This window comes from Lepidochelys kempii, chromosome 7, assembly GCF_965140285.1.
Source record: "Lepidochelys kempii isolate rLepKem1 chromosome 7, rLepKem1.hap1, whole genome shotgun sequence".
NCBI lineage: Eukaryota > Metazoa > Chordata > Testudines > Cheloniidae > Lepidochelys > Lepidochelys kempii.
This window is the reverse complement of record NC_136386.1, coordinates 57,193,053-57,212,051: the sequence shown is the minus strand read 5'-3', so window position 1 is coordinate 57,212,051 and position 18,999 is coordinate 57,193,053. Positions and strand designations below refer to the sequence as shown.

The 18,999-nt window shown below is 44.0% G+C and overlaps 1 protein-coding gene across 1 annotated transcript; it reads left to right on the top strand.

Annotated features, from left to right (window-relative positions):
• The first annotated feature begins 284 nt into the window (after positions 1–284).
• Positions 285–11,152, top strand: LOC140914641 (cytochrome P450 2H1). Its single transcript, XM_073352994.2, has 9 exons — positions 285–515; positions 1,727–1,889; positions 2,359–2,508; positions 4,839–4,999; positions 5,855–6,031; positions 7,287–7,428; positions 8,407–8,594; positions 9,440–9,581; positions 10,407–11,152. Exons 1-9 carry the CDS (start codon positions 336–338, stop codon positions 10,586–10,588), a joined length of 1,485 nt encoding a protein of 494 aa, XP_073209095.1. The 5' UTR covers positions 285–335; the 3' UTR covers positions 10,589–11,152.
• The last annotated feature ends 7,847 nt before the right edge of the window (positions 11,153–18,999 follow it).

The window sequence follows — 18,999 nt, the reverse complement described above, 5'->3', positions numbered from 1 at the left end:
CATGCAGATGGAGGATGGTGAGTTCATGGAAGTTTGGAGAGCCTTAGAAGGTTTCACATAATGATTAATTTTTTTGCTCTGTCACTGAGTACACAAGGGGCAAACACAGATGATCAGCAAACAAAGGTTCAAAGGAGTTCATTCCTAGTTTGTCAATATCCAGTAACCCTTCGTTAGCCCTAGATAATCTTGTTGACCCAGAAGAATTGAGAACTGCAATTGGCTAATTGCTTGCACTTTCCATTGTACTTTTGCACCGTACAGTATATAAAAGATGGATTCTGAAATACAAAGTAACCCCCTGTTAGAACCCAGAATAATTGTTACACTCTGCAATGGAACCTCTGGGAGCAACAAGTGTTTTCCTGGTGATTTGTGTCTCTTGCCTTCTTTTCCTTTCAGCATGGAAAAAGGTGTCTGGAAGTGGGAAGCTGCCACCTGGCCCTGTTGCTTTTCCCATCATAGGGAACACGCTGCAGCTGAATATGAGGAACTTGCCCCAATCTATACATGAGGTAAGGGGGCTTTCTCCGTATCCAGGGCTTTGGCTCAGGTGGGTTTTAAGCAGAGACTGTGGAAAGAGAACTCTGAAATTTCTGGGGTTTGCAGAGTGGCTCAACTCCTCATGTTTAAGGCTAAATATTTTTTCCACAGAAATATTTAATCTTGAATGCTAGATACAACCTGTTCCTGGCAATGTGTTATTTTTATGATAATGTGTCTTATTCACAGGTAAACCAGAATACACCCTCTCAGTTGTGCTGCAGCCTGTACAGGTTGTGCTGCAGTGGGGAGTGTGGTCTGGTGGTTAAGCAGGGAAGCAGACAGCAGCCCTAGGTTCTGGTCCCAGCTCCGCAATTGATTACATGTGTGTACCTGGGGAAACCACCAAAGTTCTTTGTATGTTTCCCTCTTGTAAAATTGATCTAATGATACTTGCCTTCTTCACAGGACAAGGGTAAGGCCTAGACTGTTGCTCTATTCTGTAAAGTTGACATATCCCTCCTGGGTGGAGATCCAGAAAGGACAGTGATTGTAGAGGGGCTCCTCTCCCCACACACATCCAGGGGTAAATTGCCTTATAGGAGGACTCAGGTCCAGTGTTCTGGTGGACTCACCTTTCCTTGGCAGCTGCTCCAGAGAGAGAGTGAGACTGACTCTATATCCTAGTGGTTAGGCCTAGGTCGCTCACCCAGGATGTGGGAGACCCAAGTTCCTTTCCCAATGACTGTTCACTTATTGATATGCAATGGAACAGCTTCAACAGGAAAGATGGAGAGAGTCCTGCTCCAGAATGACCCACAGCGTGGTGGTTTAGGGCACTCTCCAAAGAGAAGGGAGACCTGGATTCAGATCCCTTCTTCACATCAGGTATGGGGGGGAATTAAACCCGGCTCTCCCACATCTCAGGTGAGTAGCATTCCCACTAAACTAAAAGTGATTGGGGCGGGAGAGGGGGGAGGCACCTCCTCCTCCTTTTCTGGTGCATGTTGTATGGATCTAATCTGTTAGGTGAGCTTTAAGAGCAGATGAGCGAGGGAGGGCAACACTGCATTTGAGGATCAAGACAGGCTGGCTCGGGCGTGTGTTAGGCGCTGGCCATAAGGACTGAGGTAGCCGTGTGCATGAGAGCTCTTCCATCAGTTTGTAATTAGATCCACTCTCCTTCTTATTCTTAAGTGGATTTAGTAAAAACGTATTGGTCCTTTGTGTTAATCTTTTACAGCTCAGTGCAAAGTACGGCCCGGTTTTCACAATACGCTTAGGCTCACAGCGGGTTGTGGTGCTGTATGGACAGGAGGCTGTGAAGGAAGCTCTGATTGATCAAGGGGATGAGTTCAGTGGAAGAGGAAAACTAGCACTGGCTGACAAGCTTGCTAAAGGAGCAGGTATATTGCTAACAACGTCAGCATGTAGCGCTGATGTTCTCTCTTTGTGGAGAACACGACTGAGAAGATCGTTGGTGTTTCATTTAGTCCTGCCCTTTGAGGGATACTCACTATAGCCACTTATTCATGTCCAGTGTATTTCTTATTTTTACATGGTACCAGCATATGTACTTTGCTCTAATTACTGTGACAGTTTACACTGTGTTAGAGAACAAAATATAGCCATTGTGCATGGCAATCAATGGAATTATTTTTCTTGTTCATAATTGCTATAAACAGCAATGAGATTAACGTGTGGGATTTTGAGTTTCATACAGAAAAAATGTAATCCAGGGTCTCCAGTAGAACACAAATACAATAATGTTTGCCTTGACGTTGAACCTTTCAATGACCCATGTTTCCCTAGGTTAGAAATTTAGCAAATTGAGTCTGCCCCCCCCCTTCTTTCCTATTCTCCTCCCTTTTCCAGGCATTATATTCAGCAATGGGGAGCGTTGGAAGCAGCTTCGCCGATTTGCCCTCACCACGCTCAGAAACTTTGGGATGGGGAAGAAAAGCATTGAGGAACGGATCCAGGAGGAAGCCTGTTTTCTGGTGGAAAGGCTCAAAAAAACACACGGTGGGGAATTGCTGCTTGTAATTCGGAAACTGAGGAGTCAGCTAAAGACTCCTGTCTTCCTTTATTTTGTGATCTTAACTTTGGTTCAAACACCTTATAACTCAAGCCATTAGCTGCACATATAACAACCTGTATTTAATATAAAGGAAAAATATGTGAGAAAAGTGCCCGAGATGACCTTTCCTGGCTGTTATTTCCCATGTTTTCGACCCTCTGATCTGTGGCCAACGGGCAAATGGAAAATGTTTGTCCAGAGTAGGCAGAAGCTAACACAGTGAACCATGTTAGAGTGGATTAGTTTATCTTCCGTGTGTTGGGCTAATAAGACACTGAGGCCTACAGCTTGCTTATTCTGATTTTCTTCTCTGCTAGATGTCTGATACGAGTCTGACTCCTACATTGCATGGGGATGGTCTCCCGAGGAAAGTTTGAAATCACTGTGTAAATTTACAGTGCTTCCTAAGAGGAGATGATGATTTTATTATTTATTTATTTATGTTCTATTCGTTTCTAGAGGTCCCAGCCAAGACTGGGGCTCCTTCGCCTATGGGTTGTGCTAACAAACAGTTTGAGACAGTCCCTGCCCCAAGCAACGTACATATTAAATACACATGACGAAGAAAAAGTGGAGAAAGGAAGAATTATTTTCTCTCTTTTAGAGATGGGGAACTGAAACACAGAGAGATTAAGCGACTTGCTCGAGGTCACACCTGGAAGTTTGTGGCAGAGCTGGGAATTGTATCCAGATTTCCTGAGACCCAGGCCACTGCCTTAACCACAAGACCATCCCACCTCTTGCAATATACAGTACGCCATTAAGGGCTAAAATGAAGTTGACTGTCCGTCTCGGTGAATTGTGTGTATGAGAGGAGAATACACGGAGAACCTTCCCCACCCGTGATTCAGAAACAAGGGAGAGCCACTTTACTGCTGTTGCCACGTGTGTATCCTGAGCCAAGGGCAGCTGCTCCTGTAGATAATGACCCAAAAGAAATCTGCCTGGGTGAGGGCCAGGAGCAGGAGTCTGCTGTGAGGCGAGAACACACTGCATGGAGAAAATGCTGCTTCTGGATGTTTTCTCTGTGCAAAGTGGTCTCAAGTCAGAGGGGTGAAATCTTGTAGACAATTCCCTTGAATACTGCATAGGCCCTGCTGCATTACAGGAGTTTGTGACGATGCTAAAAGCAATGGCTCAGGCAGAATCTTCTGAATGCAGGATTCTGTTCTGAATGGGATACTGTCTGTCAGGCCTGTGTAAAGAGCCCACGGCAGACAGGCAGGCCTCACTCGGAGAGGGACTGATGGTCCCTGGTCAGACCAGAGTGTGTCAGGCAGAGAGCACCAAAGGAGACAGTGTGAAAACTGATTCCCAGCAAAATGGGGATAATTATTTAATATAAATTTACAGGGATAGCATTGGGGAAGCTGTAGGTGGAGAATGAGGGAAATATCTGTGTTATTTTTCATAAATACCTTGTGCACCTCAGTTTACCTGTGTGATATTATCCTGCCTGACTGTACAGAATTAAGTAAAAGGAGGCTGAAAGGGGGACAGCAAGAGGAAATGGAATAATGGCAAAGATAAGTATGATCAGAGAGAATGCCACTGGTAATAATGGAGAAGCTGTTAGTTTGAGAACAGCCCCAGCTTAGCTTCAGTTAATTGGCAAAGTATTGTCTTCCCGGACAGAAACTAGCATCCAACAGGGATACTAAAATATTAGAGATTCTCACCGAAGCAGAAAGGGAGTTGAGTGAGATGGAGGTAACTGGGCTGCATGGAACTTACCGAAGCTTGCAAGGATAGATTGTTTCGGTAAAAGGAATGTGTGTAGAAGCCTTTATTGTTTCTAGTTTTTGCTCTGTGTGCTGCATACCTTTAAGTGGATAAATAACACTTTGTTTTGGAGATTGGTTTTTTTTTTTTGAGTCGCTTTGATCACCCGCTGGTCACAGGTCCCTGGAGGGAAAGGGCTCACAGGTGTCCAGCACAGAGCAGCCTGTCATGCTAATATAGTTGGGAAGTAGTGAGTTTGCTGCTCAGCTATCCAGTCCAAGGGTGGTTAGACTGCAGGGTTCCTCCCATTCAGAGCAGGGCAGGAACTCAGCCTGTCACCTGAGGTGGGGTCTGGAGAGGGGCTGAGAGGGGTCTAAAGCCCAGCTCACCCTGGAACTGTGACACCAGAACTCACCCTCCCCAATGAATATTTGGGACTGCACTCTCGGTCTGGGGCCAGGACATCCAGAACTTTCCAATAACATCAATGGATGTGATGCTGTAGGTGAAAATACTGAATTAAAAATTGGACGCTGGTTTGGTTTTGTTGCAGAGCGACCCTTTGATCCCACCATCCCTCTCACCCATGCTGTCTCCAACATCATCTGCTCCATTGTCTTTGGGAACCGGTTTGACTATGAAGATCAGAAGTTTCTGGCATTCATTAATCTCACAGAGGAAAACAATGAACTCTTCCGCTCTTTCCTGGGACAGGTGTGTTCAGTGGTTTTTTCCACTCTTCTTTGTAATGGGGGAAGAGATAGATCTTTCTTTCTTTCACTGTTACTTTTCCTTAAATAATTATTTCGTTCCCATAATGTTCCTGTTCTCCTCATAAGGCGGCAGCTATTACCAATCCCAGCCTCAAACTTGTTTCTAAGGATTATTTAAATTCCCACACAAACCACTTCATTTCCTCAGAATTACGTTTGCTCAAGGACTTTCCCTTTCAACACTCTTGGTAAAAATCAAGGAAACTGCCAATTAAAACATTAGCATCCAAATCATTGCAATTCACATGCCTTAGTATATTCACAATGGGATACCTGAATGTGGTCACATTCCTCACCTGCAAAGCAAACTCCTTTTCGTTTCTAGTACACAGCCACCCACACATCCCATTGCTGAAAATCTCACCAAATGCACAACAGTTGAACTCAGTCAAAATCAATGGAGTTCCAGCAGCAGAGATTTGGCCCCTTGACTCCAACCTGAGGACGACTAAGATATCTTTTACGTTTTATTTCTGCCTATGAAAATCTGAGCTAGGTTTGGGAACTTGAGTGTGATTTTCAAGAACAGCACGTTTGTATTGGTGATGCTTTTGTGTTGGAAATAATGGAAATTATTGTAGCGAATAGAACTGAGTGTCACTGCAATTTCTGTGAGGAATATGTGTGTATTGAGTAGAATGAGTTAGTGAAGCATGAGACGTTCTTTCGAATGCATTTGCACAGGAACGTGCCACAAAAGTATTGTATTGTGCTGCTGTAACTGAGTCAATTGGGTCAATTGATTATTTGGTGTGTCCAGATAAACCAAGATGTGCTTTTCCTTCCATCATTCTAGCTGTACAATTTTTTCCCAACTCTCATGGATTATATACCTGGGCCTCACCGGAAGTTAGTTAAAAATTCTGAGGAGTTTAAAAGATTTGTTCTGGAGAGAGTGAAGATGCACAAAGAGTCTCTGGATCTCAGCTGCCCTCGAGACTTCATTGATGCTTTCCTCATCAAAATGGAACAGGTATGTGAGGGCAGCCGCCCTTCCCCTTTGTTGTGGAGTGGGTTATACATATCGTGGGTATTTATCACTCTGTACAAGACCCAAAGGCAGACCTGGTCTCTGTCGCTGGGATTTACATTCTGAAAGGCAAGCCCTGCTCACCTCATTTGTGTGAGTAGTGCCGGTGATGCCAGTGGGACTACACCAGTGAGTAAGACAAATCTAAGCTTATGTGCACACTGCAATGAAAGACCCACAGTACAGCCATGGCTGGCCCAGGTCAGCTGACTTGGGCTTGAAGGGCTCGGTCTGCAGAGTTATAATATTGCAGTGTAGATGTTGGTGTTTGGGCTGCAGCCCAGGTTCTGAGACCCTTCCCTCTTCCTGGGCCTCAGACCCGGGGCTACAGCCCAAGCCCGTATGTCTACACTGCAATATTATAGCCCCTCAACCCGATCCCCACGAGTCCGAGTCAGCTGACCCAGGCCAGCCGTGGGTTTTTTATTGCAGTATAGACATCTTAAAAGGACAGAGCACCCAAAGTAGGTATCAAAAGCACTTGGAAACAGATTGGTTCTGTTTGTAATTAAGCCATTAAAAGAGGTTTTATTAAGTGGGTGGACAGAGGCACTTTTACTGCTCTGTGTTAGCCTCAGTGGGATTAGCAGGAGAATCCAGTTTCAAACGGCTGCCTATGCCCACACCTACAGACCTAACCTACCATCTGTTTCTTTGGAAACCCTCCTGCTAATCTCATGTAATATTTTGCAATGACAGCCTATTACAAGTTCTATCAGTGCACTCCTCGTTCAACAGGTAGCCAGGTATTTGTGTTTTTGTGGGTTTTTGCTTCCTTTAGAGCATCAGACTCAATCCATCTGGCTCCAAGATTAAAAACGGGTTAGAAACATTTGGTTTCCTTTCTAATTCAAGGTTATCAAGGCAATTCGTGCTGCCCAGGCAAACAAAATAGGAAAGCAAAGGAATCAACAAGTTCAATTTTAACCGTTGGAAATACAGATGAAAACTAACCTAGTTACTGTAATGCTCCAGTTCTCCTCTTTTACAAAAGACCACCTATTTCCACAGCAATGGCCTAAATCACCCCTGAAGTGCTACTGCAATCTCCAGGGCCATGGCCCATTTTCTGTAAGGATTTTTATAAAGATGCCGAGTGGATCACAGAGCAGGTAGAAGATGAGAGGGTTTGGGCCTGTATGAATAGATCCCACACTTACAGTCAATGATCCAACAACTATAACAAGTCTCTCTACAGGAGCAACAGAATGGCCAGTCAGAATTTAACTCTGAAAACTTGGTGAGAAGCACAGTAGACTTATTCCTTGCTGGAACAGGGACATCCAGCACCACCCTGAGATATGGACTCCTGATTCTTCTGAAATACCCAGATATAGAAGGTACCCTACAGACACACACACAATTTTAAGTTTTGGAGAGATGAGGGGATTGCATGGCTCAAGGAATCTGTAATGGGGTACAGAGCCCTGTCCCTTAAGTCACTAGATCAAATCTGGCTTGGGCTGGAAGTGAGCCATGTCACCACTGTGTGCAGGCTGATTTGTGAGAGAGGTGTTTGGGGATGGGTGTTTTAGTTCAGTTTGTGTGGACAGGTGTCTGCATTCGAAAAGCACCATCACAACTGCCATTACTCGGCCTCCTTATGGGCAGTCTCAGCAGAGGGCTTTCAGACTGAGTAGGCCCTTGTGACTGGATTCCTTTCTCACCTCGCGGTTCACATTAAGGCTCACAAGCCAGGGGAAAGTGTATGTGTTTGTGTGGGGGAAGCCTGCGCTGCCATTGGCCAGATGGTGCCTGGTCTGTGGGTAACAGGTACCTTTGCATTCTAGGGCTGTCAGACTGGCACCCTCCCCTCAAATAAAGGCAAAGCCATTTCATTTTAGGATTTAATCATCTTGTAGGTGTCAGGATTCAGTAAGGGCTTAAATCAAAACTCTGTCAGTGCAAGAGATTTATCAAAACCCAGTTAATATACAGCGCTAATTTCCACCTCATCAGCTTCCTCCATGCTCATGTGGATGATTGACTTTGGTGTGGGAAAATTTTAGGCCTCAATCTCTTGTGTAGCAGTTAGTTATATGCTCTGGTGATAACATCATACTGTGCTTTCTTTTATAACATAACCAGGCATGAGCCATATCACTGCCCTAATAATTACATTATAGACATTTTGTTCTAGATACCACGTACAATAGTTTCAGTAACCCAAAACTAACTGTTATATTGTTATAACTTGTTATATTCCCAACATGTATCTGCTGAGACGTGTATATTTCTGACTGTGTTACAGAATGGGGGCAAAATTATGGGAATCCTGTTCTTTAGCTTTATTGTTAACCTTGTTCATTTGATGACAGCGAAAGTTCATGAAGAGATTGACCGTGTGATTGGCCAAAGCCGAAGCCCCTGCATGGCGGACCGAAGCCAGATGCCCTACACAGATGCTGTGATACATGAGATGCAGAGATTCATTAACCTTGTCCCGATGGGTGTCCCACATGCAGTGACCAGAGACACTCATTTCAGACAATATGTTATTCCCAAGGTTAGTTCTCAACATTTCTCCGAAAAATCCAGTTCTACGTTTTCCTTTTTTCAGTTTTGAATTATTCACAATAGAAATGTTTGCCCTGGTTTGAGCATGACAGGTGTTTTTCACAGTTACCAACAACGTTCCAGTTATTATTGCATGAAGAAGAACAGAACCCTGCATTCTGCAGACTCAGCTCTCCTTCCAGAAGACAGGCTTAGAGCCTCATTCAAGCTTTTAGATATGGAATAGATATCAAACAAGTATGCAATAGTTTCCCTCTTTTTGGGAGTCTCTTTGGGGAGTTCAATTTCTGAGCTGATTCCATCTCCACCAAGCTTTAGACATTCTGAGGTGTTAATATGCACCACAACTCGCAGTGACCATGTCTTAGGTTGCTAATTGAGTTTCACTTTGAGTTGTATAGGGCTTTTTAGCATTGTTATCTTTGTGTGTGTTAGTTATGGGGAAATTATTGGTGTGATGACTAAACTATAAAGACCAGGGAAACTCAAATGCTTTCAAATAGCAGCTGAGAGATGCACCTAACACTTCTGGATCTTAGCCAGACTTTCCCAAACCTCTTTGATGTAGAAACCAGGGCGGTAACCTAATGGGAGCAGCTTTTCTCATGAAATTTCAGGATCTAGTTGTTCCAGGTGGGCTGCAGTTTGGTGGGGTTACCTTTTGTCATGGAATCTGAGTATTTCTAGTTCTGGTTGAAGGCATGAATTTCCCGGGGATGCAAGGAAATGAAGGAAAGAAAAATGTGTCCCACTACCCAGCTCAGTGAATTCTGGGGGCTTTTCACTTTGAACAGTATCCACTTAAACTTTCTTTATCTGTGTTTACTAAATCAGGGCACTACTATATTCCCTGCTCTGCAATCAGTCCTAGGTGACAGCAGGGAATTTCCAAAGCCAGAGCAATTTAACCCGGGACATTTCTTGGATGAAAATGGTGCCTTTAAGAAGAGTGACTTCTTCATGCCTTTTTCTGCAGGTAAAAAAAGCCATTTATTTCAGATCCCAGACCATTCTCTCTTAGCTTTGTCTTGAGTATATAAAGAGTTCTCAGACTGTAGTCTGCAGAGCATTTTTGGGCCAGCCATGAAGCAGAGCCTCTCACAACAGCGAAGTATCTGTTGGTCTCCATTCTGTTTTTTAACTAATTGAACATGCACTACTCTCCACTCTGCCTGGCAACTTCACATCTTCCTTTGTCTGTCTGTGTCAGCTCGCAGTGGACGTATTGTGATTGAATGTGCATGCAAAAAATTGAAGGGAGTAACATGCAAGAGGGCAGAAGCCATCTGCATAGTCACTGGGAGAGAGATCAGTAGGGGCTGCTTAACTTCTCAACTTTACTCCAATCAATGAAGATCCCGTCACTCTGTTAAAAAACCCTGTTTGCTGTTCTCCATCCTAGTACTCAGTATGCCTGCACCTCGCTACCTGTTAATTCCACCTTCCACTCAAGAACCACTGTGTCATTCCCCCCTTAAACATATTAACTGACTTGGGACCTGCATTAACTCTTCCTCAAACCCCATTATCTGCCCACCTGTCTCCACATATTTGTATTTAAAGAGCTACTTACTCTGTGGAACTCAGCCTTTGAAATGATCTGTGAGTGGCTTCTTAAGACCGCAAATGCTTTCATACCTTCCTGAACTCTGAGAGACGGTCATTATCCTCCATGTCATTACCCGGAATCACTCTGTGCATCTAATTTTAATCTGGATATTTACTTCCATTGTAACAGTATTTAACATATGTTGCAAAGAAAGATCTCCTGCATCTCCTCAATATTCCTTTTTCATTTCAGGGAAACGGATTTGTGTGGGAGAGGGTCTGGCTCGGATGGAGATATTTTTGATACTGACAATGATTTTGCAGAATTTTACCTTGAAATCTCTCGTTGACCCCAAGGACATTGATATAGCTTCAGTACCAAGTTTAGTGTCAAATGCACCAAAATCATACCAGCTCTGTGTTTTGCCTCGATAAAGATCATGAAAAGTCACCTCAATGTCCTACACCAGTAGTGAATTTGATTGTCTATGATCCCGGAGTCATTAGTACAGTGACAGAAATGAACTCATTGTCTTGAAACAGACAGATAAATAACCTGGCTTTTTAAGTAACTGTGATTTAACAAAATTAAATGCAATACCAAAAAAAAAAAAATTATTGACTCCAAAGGCATGTACAATAACCCAACAGTGTTCTTAGCCTGGCTCAGGTGCGAATCTGTTCCTCACATAAGTTGGGTATGTTTTCAGTTCATTTGTGGTGCAGTTGACAACAATTGAAACTACTTTTGACAGCCATAAATGCTGCTTTATTTACAAGGGGCTAGTATGTTTCCAGCTCTTGAGGTCTGATCAGCCAATCAGAGTAAATTGTGGTGATGTAATGCTTATGATTGGACAGCCTGCTTTGATGCGGGGAGTTTCTGTGGCACTGGACTGAACTAGAGTTCCCCCTCCCCTGCTCATTCATGTAATTTCAATTTAGCTCAGTGGAATTAAACTTTCACTTAATAAAGATTCTTCTTATTTCTCCAGCTCACCTCCATGCTCCTATATATTTATTTAATTAACATATTTATTGCAGCTATCCAACACATTGCAGGTCAGGGACTGAGCTGGGTTGATGGTGCCTAGGGCAAGAGAAGTTGTGCAACTGTCTATCTTTAGCCGGTTGATCAGACACCCTATGCTTAGGGGACCCTTACACCTATGGGCGTCACATATACATCACCCTTAGGATACAAAGTTAGAACCTCACGATCTGTGTGTTTCCTTCTCCTCTCCCTTCCTTTCTCCTTCCAGCTCTCAGTATCAAGTCATGTACTCTGCTGCCTCTGTACCTCCAGGGACCCTCTCCCTGTCTTCATTCACCAAGGGCCTTCTCTGCTCCAGCAAATCCCTCCTCAAAAACCAACCCTTCCCTCTGCTTTGCCTCATCAGTCATCCTCCGACTTCTAGTAGCTGCCAGGTTTGTGTAGCTCCTTGTGTGACATTTCACACTGGTGACGTGAAATCCCCCAAATAGTTGCAGCAGTTGTTGGGAGGCAGGCATGGATCCTTCTTTCCTTAAAATCTACGATTCTGTCCATTCCCCATACTGTCTGATTTCTACTATTGGTGAGATCTTGGGGTCTTCTTACTCTCCAGGGGTTTGCCAGTTCTCAGAAGGAAAGGTGTGCAATTGTATATAATTAGCAAGTTAAAAAAAAAAGTGAATTCAACCCAAGCCCAGTAGAATATCCATATTATAACATACAGTATTATACCATTGTTGTATAATCTTAATTTAATCTTTTTACAGACCATTCTCATTTGAATGTTATAAACATTCTAATATCTTTAACTCTGTAATCAAGCAGACTTCACGAGAGGTGAGCTGGGTCCCCTGCTCTAGCATTTGCAACTTTGTTTATTATATACCATGAACTATAACATTAAATTAACTGTAACTAAAGATGGACAGGAAAGTGAATTTCACTTTTGTGAAAAATTTCAAGGTTTGGGGAAAATCCATAGAAATTAAATTACACAATCTTTCGTTTTGCAAACACCAAAATATTCCTGCAATGGAAACATTTTAGTATTTCTGATGTGAAATATGCTCCCCTGGCTTGCGGGCTGCTCAGAAGAAGCTGGGGAGTCAGGGACATTGGGAGCCTGGTTTCCATGGAGCCGTGACCCCCTAGGAGCCCTGGTGCTGCAGCAGTCCTCCAAGTGGACTGGAAGGAGCTGGAAACCCTGGCTGCCAAGCTCCTTGCCAGGTGGGCTGCTGAGGAGCCAGGGGTACTGGGAGCCCAGGCTACTAAGGGGTCTGGGAGCCCAGGAGCCCTGGCAGGTTGCCAGGCACAGGACCTGGAGTTGGAACAGAAGACTGCCTGAGATGGCGTAGGGACAGCTTGTCTGGGGGGATTTTGTCACGCTGGAAGAGGAGGACGATATAGAGACTTATTTGGAGGGCCAAGTCACGAAGAGGGAACACCCTGAGTCAGAGAGATGGGCGGCGTGGGGGTGGAATCCAGAGAGTGGGCAACTGTCAGAAGGCAGTGCCAGACAGGGTGAGAGCTAATTCCAGGGCTTAATTTGTAATGAAAGAGGTGCCAGGGTTCAAGCAATTTTTTTACTTCCATAACCGACTCAGCAAGCCCAAAGGTGCCAGGGGTATGAACTGCCAAGCCTAGACCTATTGGGGCTCAGCCCTGGCAAGCCCTGGCACAAAGTAAGGACTGGCTAATTCCCACACAGAGCCAAAAGGAGTCGCACTTCAGTGTGTAAACCCATTTATATATAGATAGATAGATAGATAGATAGACCTAAAAATATACTGTTTCCATGTGAATTGTTGTGGATGCTGCACATCCCCCGTCTCTGTTTAACTGTACCATGTTGTTGTTAAGTGCTGAAGGCTGGAATGTCATTGCCTTGGTAATGCTATTCAGGCTGCTCCACACTTCTGTTCACGAAGCATCAACATTACTAGTATTAGCAAGTAGTGCAGCATGTTAATTTAGCTGACCTCAATTTACTCATGAAGAAAGACCTCAGGCACTGTTTGGTGACAAAGGCCATTGGCCAGGTTTATTGCCCTGAAAGCACAGTCCTAGAGCCAAAAAGAAAAGGAGGACTTGTGGCACCTTAGAGACTAACCAATTTATTTGAGCATGAGCTTTCGTGAGCTACAGCTCACCTAGAGCCCTGGCTCTGTGTTTACAGGTTCACAAACACATGCATGTCCAGAGGCAAGGAGTGGCTCAGTCAGCAGTGGGACTTTCTGCTATCCCCTGTGCTGCACACAGGACCAAGGTGAGGTACCCAACATTTATAGACTGAGACGAAAAAACTGGGATACACAACTTACATACCACCTTACATATTTTATGGCATCTGTTTGTTCCTGATATTTTGGACAAAACATCCCTCTTCATTGTTCTGTCTGACCATCTGATCTACTAGATTGGGGTGTATCTGTACTAGCCTTCTGAAAAGTATTTAGCATAGAAAAGTATTGTGGCAAAATACCTTGTTCACCTCAGCAGGCTCAGTCCTTTCTTAGCCTTGGAGACTCAGGTTTGGGGCAAGGCAAATCCTTATAGGTGGCACAGGGTCCTGCTACTCCTCTCCTCAGTCGGTCCCTTGTGCTTCTTTTCTTTTCCCTTCTGGGGAGGGAGTGCAGCCTCCCTACTGGGAAGGTTTGGTGTCTTGCTGCAAACCGCCTACTAGCAGCTTCCCTGCTCCTCTCACTCCCTCAGACCCCATCTCCCTCCACCTAGGGGAGGGTTTAAAAAGGTCTCAAGTAGTTGGAGTCAGCTGAACCTAATTTGGTTCCCTAGCAACCCCTTTTCCAACTGAACCTTATTGCCCTGTGGTTCTCTCTCCACAGTGGATAGGGAAGGCCTTTTAACTCCCTAGGACTAATTACCCTCCCCACCCTCCTCCTTTGTAGCTGTTTGTCCTGGGTTTACCACAATATCTAGTGTGGTGTATTTGTGGCAAGACCAGGCCAGCTCTGGTTCACAGCCTTTGGTTCAGGCCTTAGGTTTCACACCAGGCTCAGTGCTCCAGGCTCTCTCTCTCTCCACTACATCTGTCATCATCATCATAACATCCGAATATGATATCCATTATTTAGGAAAATGCTTTCACTCATACTCTAATCATGTTCTTGTGTCTCTGGACCATTCCATTTGCTTTCATGTCTGTCCTTCCATCTTTGTTCTGCTTCTTTTCTGAACATCCTTGTACTCCTTGGTGTGCCTGGTGTCCTGTAGCTGCAGTGCCTTTATTCCCATTCAGTCTGTTGTTCCTGAATGATTCACCTTTTCTCACCCCCCAATATTACAGATTCATAGATTCCATGGCCAGAAGGAGCCTTTGTGATTCTGGTCTGACCTCCTGTATAACACAAGTCAGACAACTCTGCCCGAAGTAATTCCTAGAGCAGATTGTTTAGAGCACCGGAACTGGACACAGAATTCCAGCACCAGTTACACCAGTGCCAAATACAGAGGTCACATACACTCTCTACTCCTACTTGAGATTCCCCAGGTCATTGTCTTCACCATAGTGTTCCCCGTCTCCTCGTGAACAGGAGGCAGACCAGATCTTTGATGTGAGCAGCAGCTTAGGGCCGTTGCCTAGGAAGAGTTCCACAGAATTCTCTGCCTCCAAGAGGCACATGCAGTAGACTCCAGAGCTTTCACAGGATTTTTAACAGATTTTTAACTAAATTTCCTTCAGTTATCTCGTTGGTTTGGAAGTTTTTCTCCTCAGAACTGCTCAACTAAAAAACTGAAACCCACCTATTTTGGCTTTCTGAGGAAAGTCTGAAGGACAGCACCTCTGCTCCCCACTTCCCTCAGAAATGGCAGACGCAGGCAGCAGGCTTCAGAAACTCAGCTTCCAGCCAGCTTGTGGGCAAGGTCCACACCAAGACAGTTAAGCAGGCTGATGCCGAGCCAAATTCTGGTCAGCAGTTAGGCAAGGTCCATGCTGAGATGGTTGAGCAGGCCGCATGGACACTTCTTTCATAGAGACCCGAATCCCTGGCATGGAATTAGAGGTAAGACTTTCAAATGAGTTGTGAAGTGCTTGATGTGTAAACCAGGGAGCAGAAAGGATGTGTGTGGGGGGGTTGGGAGATGCTTACTTTGGAGTTAGACTCTTCTTCCTATTTCCATTCAATTACAGGAAAACGCACCTCTTTCAAGCTCGTTTAGATTCAAAGTTGATTGCTGTCACCCTTTCATTGGTTCAGTACCTTCCCGGGTTTCCCTCAGAAGTCTCTTCAACTTATGACTATATAGTTTGAAGGCATATGTGCATTAGAGTTGTAATTCTTTCTCTACAATTATATTTCCTTTGTCATTGTGGTGGGAGATGCTCAGAACATGTTTAAGTTTAGAGTTTTAACTTTTGTTTTTATTCAGCCTGTTTTCTGTGCTATTCTGTGCCGTTCAATTTTATTAGAATTCTACCAGAAATGAAATTCTATTTTCAAAAAGTCCATCCTGTTCTTTACAGTTAAAATTTAGAATTCTCAAAATGGTCTTTTAAAATTAAATTATTATAAAGTCTTTAGCTTACATATATCCAATCCAAACCAGCTCAAAGGTAAAACTGAAACATGTGACTTCTTGCATTCCTGAGCAGCTCCACGAAACCCATGAAGCAGGAGATACACGTCTTGTTAGTCCTTTGCATCATAGGGGAGTCCACAACCCCGTGGTGTAGCCCAGGAGTTCAGGTTCCCAAATCCAGTGGGATCACTCAGGTTTGCATGGACTTCACGAAGTTTAACTCAGTATCACAATTTGATGGCTACCTCATGCCATGTGTCAACAAATTCCTTGCACACCTTGAAAAGGCTAAATACATAACCATGCTTGACTTAATGAAAGGTTACTGGCAGATACTCCTGGCTTCTGATTCCAAAGAAAAGACAGCATTTGCTGCACATCCAGGGCCGTCCTTAGGATTTATGGGACCCTACTCAGTATTATTAAACTGGTGCCCCTATGACCGACAGCAGCCCAGACTCGCAGTTGGGGCAGGGCGGGGAGGGAGAAGACAAGGGAGCAAAGGATAGTGAGATCCCCATACCCTCTCCTTCATGCAGAATGGACATGCAGAAGGTACCTAATTAAAAACACTGAACTTGGGAATAAAAAAACGTCAGTCATAGTTTTTTTTGATATGCCCTGAAGTTTGTCAAACATTTATTTGCAAAAACTTTGTAGTAAGGGTAAGTCAGCTGTCTTGCTGAACACATTATTAAATATTATGGAATACATGATGCAGCTCTTCTGTTTTACATTTTCTTAATCAGTATTTCTAAACTGATTTTATATTTTAAATGTACTCTTAAGCCTTCATAAAGTAATCGTTCCAGATTACTACATATTTAACTCACTGAAACAAAGACATTATTTTAAATTAATCAGTCACAGAGATTTAGTGTGTTCATTGCTTTTAGAAACAGGGAACACTAATTTACTTTGTGTGATCTCCATAACAATAGACATGTTTATGAAATTTCACCAACTTTAAAAAATATGTTTCCAAAGATTTTAGGCATAACAAAGGATTTTATATCTTACTAAGGTATTGATTTTGCTGGAGGGTTCTCTTAAAAGTAGTTCATCAGCTAGTCAGAAGTAAAGAAAGGGAAATTCTTTGTTCAGCTATCTGGAAGGAAAGGGGCTCTCTTCAACGGGGTGGGGTGGAGTGTGTGTGAAGGGAGAAAGGGATGGACAGAAAGGACAGGAAGATTTTTGAAGCAATTTCTTTTTATTATAGTAATTACAATTAAAATGTGTATTTTAGATAAAGCTGATCTTTTGAAGGATTTATTTAAAAAACCATGTCTGAAGATCCAAGCATTTAAGGCTAAAGATGATTGTGCATCTAAAAATTTATGGAAGGATTTTTTTAGAGATGTGATTTTATAATCTTCACCAGCTTACTAATGACATATTTTTAAAGCAAATTTTAAACTAAGGTCCTGTAGACTAACATGTTGTGAGTAAAGAAGGAGCAGAAGCCTGGAGAAAGCGGGTAATGACAGTATTCAGTTAAAAACAGTAATGCACAACTGTTTTTGTCAGTAAATTCAGAAACTGATAGCATATACCTATGGGTTGGCAAATGCCTGTTAAATGGCTTCATTACCCCTTGAATGGGTCTTTAACAGTTTCAGTGTTGTGCTAATAGGTCTGGCAGGTTAGAGGCTTTTTCATTTCTAAAAAGAAAAGGAGTACTTGTGGCACCTTAGAGACTAACCAATTTATTTGAGCATGAGCTTTCGTGAGCTACACTCACTTCATCGGATGCATGCCGTGGAAACTGTAGCAGACTTTATATATACACAGAGAATATGAAAAAATACCTCCTCCCACCCCACTGTCCAGCTGGTAATAGCTTATCTAAAGTGATCATCAGGTGGGCCATTTCCAGCACAAATCCAGGTTTTCTCACCCTCCACCCCCCCACACAAATTCACTCTCCTGCTGGTGATAGCCCATCCAAAGTGACAACTCTTTACACAGTGTGCATGATAATAAAGTTGGGCCATTTCCTGCACAAATCCAGAAAGTGAATTTGTGTGGGGGGGTGGAGCTCACGAAAGCTCATGCTCAAATAAATTGGTTAGTCTCTAAGGTGCCACAAGTACTCCTTTTCTTTTTGCGAATACAGACTAACACGGCTGTTACTCTGAAACCTTTAATTTCTAACTTACTAGATCCCCTCCAGAGTAAGAGTCACCAGGCTGCAGCAGCTAGCTGTGGGAGCCTGCAGGAAGGGTCAGAACAGGGATAGAAAGGCCGGAAGGGTGGACACTAAGACCCAGTGGTGCCCCAAATTTTCAGGTGCCCTACGCAGCTGCGTATTTTGCAGCTGCCTGAGGACAGCCCTGTGCACGTCTTGGACTTTTTCAATTTATGACGATGCCCTTTGGACTGCACTGGTCCCTTGCCACATTCTAGAGGCTTAGGGACCAGGTCCTACACCACCATAGTGAGTTTGCAGTAGCCTATTTGCATGATGTGGTTATTTTTAGTAAAACTGGGCAGTCACATGGGTTCTGCGCTGCAATCACTGAAAAAGGCAAGGCTTACTGCTAAGTCAAAAAAAAATTGGGGTGCAGGAAACCTGCTCTCTGAGGTTAAAAAAGAGCTGGAGCTAGAACAGACTCTCTTGCAGGAAAATCCACTCAGACTGGGCAACCAGCAAGACAGTCCTCCAGAGGCCTAGAAGGGCCAGGAGGAAATACTGACAAATTGGAAAGCAGCAGGCCAGTTAAGAAAGCTTACCTGCTTTTGCTCAGAGGCAGAGCTGGGTGAGACTAGGACAGAGGAACTCTACAGGACTAACCCAGAACCCGGAGCCAGGTTAAGGCCTTGCCCTAAGCACTGCAACTAAGTGTTTATATATTTTGAAGGCTTTCCCCACCCCTTTTTTTGGAAAGCTGCAGACATCTGAGGCCTGAGTTGCTGTTTTTGCTACTTGACTGGTTAGTGACAGATGCCAAGCTTACAGCACAGGCTACCCTGCCCCAAACAGGTGGACAGACTAAGGAGGGGAATGGCTGCAGTACTGTGCATGGCCTGAAGGGGGCACTGCAGAGTAGTCCTCTCAGCCACACCACCCTTGACCTCTCTGGCACATTTCTTGTGCTCCAACTTCTCATTTTACTTCCCCTTCAGGGAAGTGGAGCCCCTCAGTCCACCTGCCTAGGCCCCTAGGTCCAGTGCAATACTGCGCAGCATAAATATATCCTCTCCCAGAATTGCACTGAAGATACGAGTCTTCTGGGTGACAGTTTAACTGTCTTCAGAGGCACGTGGTAGCAGTGAAGCGTGTCACACATGGAGACTTTACTTAGAAGTCTCA